Consider the following 7,512-nt stretch of genomic DNA (forward strand, 5'->3'; position numbering starts at 1 on the left):
AGTTTGTTCATCAATATAACGGTCTTTCCTAGAGGTTTATGTCAGTTTTAAAACAAAAGATGATATTTAGTTTTTATAATGCGTAGGATAAAAATACCTAATTTGTTAACAGCTGGTTTTGGCAGTGAGCAATATATGCATGCAGGTGGGTCCGAAGACAACATCCGATCGAAGATTGTGCTTTATCTCTCTTTTTTATAAATTCAAAAAGCTAGTACAGATCCATTAAGGTGGTACCTAACTCTTGAACTAAAATTGATTTGGGTCTTTTAATTTTCTTTAAATTTTGACAAAGTATTTACTTTGACCCTTTGACAAAAATATAAAAATGTGAACAAATTTGAACCAACCGTTTTATCAGAAATATTACACTGGTTATATAGCAGTTTGACAAACACTAATTTTGATCATTGAGAAGCTTAATATTACCTTAACAACACAATGTAATTAAAACGTTTAGCTGATTTTACAGAGTTGTCTCCCTGTAGTGTTAGGTACCGCCTTAAATCAGGAAGCTGTGTATGCTTCAAATATGAAATATTTTATTAATACAAAATAGGCGAAAGATATTAAAGGAATATCAAAAACCCACAAGTCGAAGAAAATCTCACAACGTTATGGTGAAAACCGACGAAACCTAATGAAGAAAAATTCACAAAACAATACACATAAAGCTAAATATTAACATTAACATTAACCCCACCAACCAACATCCGGGGTGCTGCGGAAGGGTAAGCAGTTCTTACTCCACATGCGACATCCACGCGTTTTTACTATTTCATGATAGATAGTATTAACTTAGAAATTTTATGAACGAGCAAATACAGAAAGAAAAAAAAAACAAAATCAATCTGCAGTCCAATATTTATACGTTTAAGAAACAAAGGATTGTAGAATTGTTTTATTGCCAATCATATCCCATCATACTGTTTTATTCAAAAGTCGACGAAATACAAATATTTCAAAGGCCGAGTTTTGAAAGATGTTAATTAAGAAATAATTCATGGAAGCCATAGATTTGTTGGAAATTTACACATGGCCTGGGCCGTGATATTCGAATTTTATCCTGAGCGATAGCTACCGTCAAATCCAAAATTTACATTTCGTTACGAAGGAGATGCCATGTCGACTCGCTGAAATCAAATGCAATAGAATAGAAAACAAAACAAAACCTACCTCATAATTCCATTTTGATATAATGTTATACGAACTTCGATGGTTACAAAAAAAGGTTATATTTTTGTGGCATTGACTAATTAAAATATTGATTTTATACCACAACTTAAATTGGTATATTAATAGCTTTTAAAATCGTAACATGAATATCGGGCTTATTTTCATCCCTTAATGAACCCATGATAGTAGAGAAAGTGTTCCATGATGAAATTGACATTGCACTAAATATAGCTGTGTTACTATATGTAGGAAATAAACAAAACTAGTTGCAATATATTAATTCTTTTTATCATGCATCCGAATAAGAATAAAAGTTCTCTTGTCTTTTGTCATCTTTAATTACAGATGGTTGAGGGATGGTTACATACCTAGCCACGACCTGGCTGTGTTTTTGTTTGATGTAATATCTACCTTTTTCAACTGATTGTATAGTGTGGACTTGTTTTGTGCTGGTACCACTGACCCACTGACCCCACAAATTTCTGTATGTGCCTGTTCCAAGTCAGGATCATGTATTTCAGTTGTCGTTGATTCTCACACAATCTTATCATTTAATAAAAGTTTTCCTGTTTTGATAATTGATTGTTTGATAAATCTCATTGCTGTATTTTCTGCAACTCATATAAAGCCTTTTTCTCCAATGAGAAAAGTAAATATGCTAGATACACTTACTGGAGGTGTAATAAGATAATTAAAGCCATAAACTTTCCCCATGACAACAGGTGTGTATGTTTCGGAAATATATTCTAATGACGCATTGTAGGTATTCCTATGGGTACAGCTAGATTGGTACTTACATTTATCTTATTTCAGATCTTTTCAATTTCAATGAGTTTTATGATAATCATATTGCGTTTATAGAATCACTGGAGATTGTATATCTGTCTTCAAGATTTATCTGAAGTCGACCTAGGACAAAGGGATGTTGACATTTCTACTAATATTGGTATATACTTCTAATAAGGGACGACATCAAAAGATCAATGTAAGAAAACTAAATTCAAATAGTTTGGGGGAGGGGGTTAAAGTTGCTGTATTTTTTGTTTATCTGACATCGAATTTACATATATCCATATAGGTTGATAATTTGTTTTCAAATTAAGTAAGGGGGAGGTCAGTGAAAAACTATGTGAATTAATTTTTTTTATCCTTCATTGAACATTGATGTCTTCCCAATATGTATGAAATATTTAGAAAAACAAACAAACATATCACATCAGCGACTCATTTCACAAGAAAAACGTTCGATGTAAAACAAATCTTTTAAGTCATAAACAGTATAAACGTGTATCTTACGAATATTTTTAATCGAAAACGGTCGCTAGGTCTTTAACAAAGAAGAACAACGACATGTTCAGGGAATTATTATGTGCATTAAACGTAGTGGAGAAAAATGTTTCCATAACTATATCCGAAATCTTTAAAGGTCTTAAAAATGTTTGCCACTGGACATTATGCATTTAACAGCCAACTAATTCTAAATCATAACTGTAATCACCAGCCTTTAGTATTAGATATAATATTTATTTTAGGTTATTTCACCGATGGGTGAACAGTCAAACAGCAACAAGGCAGCCGATATTTTCCATTTTTCTAAGGGACATAACTCCAATCCATATTCAAACAGCGTCAATTTTCGAATTAATCCAAGATAATAGTCATGTCATAAACGCACTATTGAGTATAGTTTTTTTTTTATTTCATCTATTTAATTATTTATTTTTTTCTTGGGGAGGGGGGGGGGGTCCTAGGGCTTACTCCCAAAATATATTCAATCGGCGATGATTTTCGTATGTATTCTATATATTTCTGATTCAAAATATTGGCATAAATTTTATCAAAATCTAATGACAAATGTAGGTACACTATTAGTGCTAACAATGTTGATTTTTAATTCTTTTACATAAATAAGGAAATCAAAGTACTGAAGTACTGAACATCGGAAGACGGCAAATTCTTGTGGATGGTCAAAAGCACTTGTCATAGAAAAAGATCACATCTCTTTACCGTGAAACTGAGGTTTATGTACATAAATATCTCGATGTAAATAAATGACAAAAAAAGAATAAACATCAGTGTTATTTAAATGTATCTTCGACATAGATTTAAATAAATCTTAAAAAAACGGCACCTTCTAGACTTGAAGGCCACAACAAACCAAGTTTAATTATAAACATTAAATTTATTTCTTTAAAGCATTAATTCGCAATCATGTTACACATTTATTAATAATCGAGACAGTCACTTTCACATATACACATAGCACTGATCAAAATAAAACAAGTAATTTTCATTGTGTTCATTATGTTCTTTTGTTCATCCAATAATATTAGATATAGACCAGATTTTAGGCTTGCTGATAAGGGGAGGTAAGAACTTTGGTCTGTCAGGCATGCGCATATCTTTAATTCCACTGTCAAAACTGTTTGAAGCCGATGTACTACATGTATCATCATGTGATGTATCGCAGGTTTTCAATTCCTTTTCTTGAATACTATCGTTGTCCTCACTTTCATCAGAATTCCTGTCAGTATTGTTCGTTAATTCAGTCTTTTTGTCTTCTTTCGGATATTCTGGTAAATTGTTCATGTTGTGATCAATTGGTGTTGACGTAAGCGGCCGACTAGCATGAAATGAAAACGAGGCATAGCTGTAGATATCGTCTTTCGTCATGCCACTATATCCAGGAAGTTCTTGTTCTAATGTTGTATTTCCTGAAAAAAATAATGAATTATATTTATATATTTGTTAGATAAATTGTTCAACATCTTATAATTTTTATGTTATAATAGACATAAGAAAATGTGATATGAATGACTGTGCAAATGAGATATTTCTTCATCCAAGTCATATTAATTTGTAAAAGTAAACCATATATAGGTCACAGTACACGGAGCCTTAGCTCACACCAAAAAGCAAGCTATATAAAGGGCCATAAGTGTAAAACCATTCAAACGGGAAAACAATGTAAAATAATTGGAACTTAATAATTACAAAGAATAAAAGTATTGACAAAACAAATGAAGCTTACTTCAGACTAGTTAAACTAGGTATTCACTTGATTCTAAAAGTTGGTACTCTGAAGCTATGGAATTTCAGACCTTTTCGATTGCTTTTTTTCCCTTTTAAAATACACGACATAAGAATTATTGTATTTACCATTATTATTAAAATTTCTTTCTGATGTACCCATTGGCTCAGGTTTTGAGCTTTCTTCGTCATCACTTGACATACTGATGTTATCAAAACTGATATCTGATGAAAATTCTCCTTTGTGTTCTTTCTTGAGTCGCCTCCTTGCATTTGCAAACCATGTTGAAACTTGTGTGAGGGTCATGCGTGTGATAATTGCTAGCATAATCTTTTCTGCTTTGGTTGGATAAGGGTTTTTCTTGTGTTCTTTCAACCACGCCTTCAGAGCAGCAGTTGTTTCCCTTGTGGCATTTTTTCTTCTTCCGTTATTTGGGTCCATGCCAGTATGCCTGAAATATAGTTTGAAAATCAGCATATATGGCATACATGTTTTAAAGAAATGATCAGATTATTACATTTCAGATTTCGATAAAAAAAAAAAAAAGGTCCAACACGCTCAGACAAAGTCGAATTCGACGGTTTTATAAAAAATTTTGCCAAGTAAAGCCGTTTCGTTATTGTTCCTGACAAATTTTCCAACGTTTCTTGGATTTCAAAGTTTTTGGGTGTTTACATTTCATGCTGGAGGCCAATTTTTTTTCGGGTTTGTTTTGATGTTTTTGTTTGCTCAACCCCTTTTCTATGATTTAATAAAGTTTTTTTTTATTTATTAATTCCATGAAGTGCCTAAATTAAACACGAGACATTTACAGTATCAATTGTTCAATTGAATACGTAATTTTGAACCAAAACAGCATGTTCTTGTCTCAGAACATGTGAGGTGTAAATTAACATACGAAACTGCAAATGTGAAAATGAAATTGAAGAATTGAATTGAAATTTATTTTTAAAGTAAATATTTAAGAAATATAATGTAATTGTCTATCATTTTTTTATACTTACATGTAACTATACATTTGTGATCTAAGTATATTGTCGATGTTATGGTGTGCTGGTGACAGTGTTTGAAATGGAGATCCAAACCCCATTGACGATAAACCAGGATTATCCCACCTCAGTGCAGGATTAGGATGCTGTTAATAAATAAATAACACGATAAGTTGAAATGACTTTTTGCAATCATTTATTTTAAAATTTTTGTTTAATATTTATTACAGAATATCATAAACAATTAATGTAAGATTACAAATAAGGATCTAACTTCTTTTCGATACAGAAATCACAAAATATTCATTTTCAATGCTATTGTCAAACTGTTAATAAAAACTTTCGTAATTATTCAATATTTTTATTTATATTTTCAAACTTACTTCTCATGTTTGAACTTTGTTTCTAAGAAAATATGCGATGAAAAATATTAAAATAATGATGATAGAATAATTGTAATGGTGATAAAATAATTGTAACCATGATAAAACTTACCATTGGACTCGAAACTGGAGACGGAATATCTCCATGGAGCGGTGTGTGGAAAAGTGCAGCGCTAAAGTTTGGTGGCATCGTCAGGTGACTTTGTGTTGTACTGGTCTGATAACAACGGCAGACAACTCTGTTTGTCAGAGGATCGGCTACCCGTGGACAAAACGGTTCTCCACAAACCTAGAAAAAAGACTTGATATAGAATCATTTTCATAACAGCGTGGACAACCGCAATACTTATGTTGGCTATCTAAATAGGTTCTTTTCATCAAATTATTATGCAAAAACAAAAGGTTACAGAGAAGTTGAAATCAACAAAATAAACTGTTAATTTCTGTGTCATTTGGTCTCTTGTGGAGAGTTGTCTCATTGGCAATCATACCATATCTTCTTTTTTTTATGTTTACATAGATTAAAAATAACATACACCCCTGCATGGATAATATTGATATCAACATTGTAGCAAACATAAAGAGAAAAACTTTAGGATCTGGCTAATTCTATATGGTAGAAATTGTATGTAAACTTGAAAGGGATTGATGTTTTACATAAATATATATATATATATTTTTTAATTTAAAATTCTATCTTTTTTTTTAATTGTATTTCGAAATTACATATACAGGAAAGGAAATTAGAAAAAAAAACACAATTTTATGAAACAATGTTAAGAATGACAAATATTATTCTTATATTTTTTCCATAATTTTTATATTTACTTACCAAATGATGTGATAAAATATTTGGTCCTGGATGGTCCGGACTTTCTTTATTGAAAGACATTTCACAATATATCCAGTTACCCAAAAGATGTCTAAATTATATTTCTTTATGATAATGTATTCCCAGATGATCATCAAATCCAAAACAGAAAAAGCTAATGAAGTCTTAATAAAGATATCGTGTTTTATATCAGAATATTCATAACGGTTAATTAACCAACACGTGCTAGAAATTCAAATTCACAAAACAAGATCAACGCCTCTGATTGGATAAAATTAAGATGAACTGATACAAAAATTATGAAAATTATATGGAAAACAAGTATTTCAACCCTTTTCCTGCCTTTGGCATTAAATATGCAAGTATCAGATTTTGAAATGATATGCCGTTGCCTAACAGAGCTTTAATGACTTTGAACATAGTAAAATATGATGTCGACAATAAAATATCCTTTGGCATATACTAGTATTGTTGTAAATATGTTCAAAATATTGTTATAATATAAAAAAATATTTTGACATTTTCAGCCTTTAATCTTCTAAAACACTGAATATTTGATATCAGATAAAATGTATTATGTTTTTGTATTTATAATTACTCTGATTTTGCAATATCATAATTACTATCTAGTATAATTGATAGGAAAAACAGGTTGTAAATATGTTAAAATCTTGTTAAGAACTAGGGAGAGTTTATTTACATTTCAACAAAGAAGTTAATTAAATTGAATATGCTTAGTTGTTTCTTAAAAGAAACAAAATATATGCCCAACTTTAAAGAAACAAAACTGGTTTTCACAAACCTAAAAATTACATGTACAAAAAAGTTGTCTAAAATATCAACGGATAACGGTGTAAAATTAGAAACTCTTGTAGAATAATACAAAACCAGACTCATTCTGGTTTAAAAGCAAATGATTATTTAAAAAACAAATTTAATTGTGTTTATTTTAAGGTTTTATAATAAGCAGCATGTTATAGCTGTGTGCACATGTCTTAATATAGTTATTCTGCTTTTTCCAAGCAAGCGCCGCTTAAGACTAAAATTGTATTCTTATTATATAAATTAAAGCAGTTGTGGGTATACGTTAAAGATAGAGAA

General features: G+C 30.6%; 1 protein-coding gene across 1 annotated transcript; it reads right to left on the bottom strand.

Annotated features, from left to right (window-relative positions):
• Window positions 1–3,322: 3,322 nt before the first annotated feature.
• LOC134723327 (iroquois-class homeodomain protein irx-4-A-like) lies at window positions 3,323–6,610 on the bottom strand. Its single transcript, XM_063586947.1, has 5 exons — window positions 6,412–6,610; window positions 5,692–5,868; window positions 5,212–5,342; window positions 4,336–4,658; window positions 3,323–3,890 (listed from the first exon to the last, which is right to left on the bottom strand). Exons 1-5 carry the CDS (start codon window positions 6,469–6,471, stop codon window positions 3,493–3,495), a joined length of 1,089 nt encoding a protein of 362 aa, XP_063443017.1. The 5' UTR covers window positions 6,472–6,610; the 3' UTR covers window positions 3,323–3,492.
• Window positions 6,611–7,512: the final 902 nt, after the last annotated feature.

Source organism: Mytilus trossulus, chromosome 6 (assembly GCF_036588685.1).
Source record: "Mytilus trossulus isolate FHL-02 chromosome 6, PNRI_Mtr1.1.1.hap1, whole genome shotgun sequence".
NCBI classification, from domain to species: domain Eukaryota; kingdom Metazoa; phylum Mollusca; class Bivalvia; order Mytilida; family Mytilidae; genus Mytilus; species Mytilus trossulus.

Bases quoted from the DNA above. Each gene is read 5' to 3' on its own strand.
- LOC134723327 (XM_063586947.1), bottom strand. From the start codon at position 6,471: ATGTCTTTCAATAAAGAAAGTCCGGACCATCCAGGACCAAATATTTTA. The intron at 4,659-5,211 runs GTAAGTATAAAA...ACTATATTTCAG, and splicing joins TCACAAATGTATAGTTACAT to GCATACTGGCATGGACCCAA. The intron at 3,891-4,335 runs GTAAATACAATA...TATTTTTTTCAG, and splicing joins AAGAAATTTTAATAATAATG to GAAATACAACATTAGAACAA.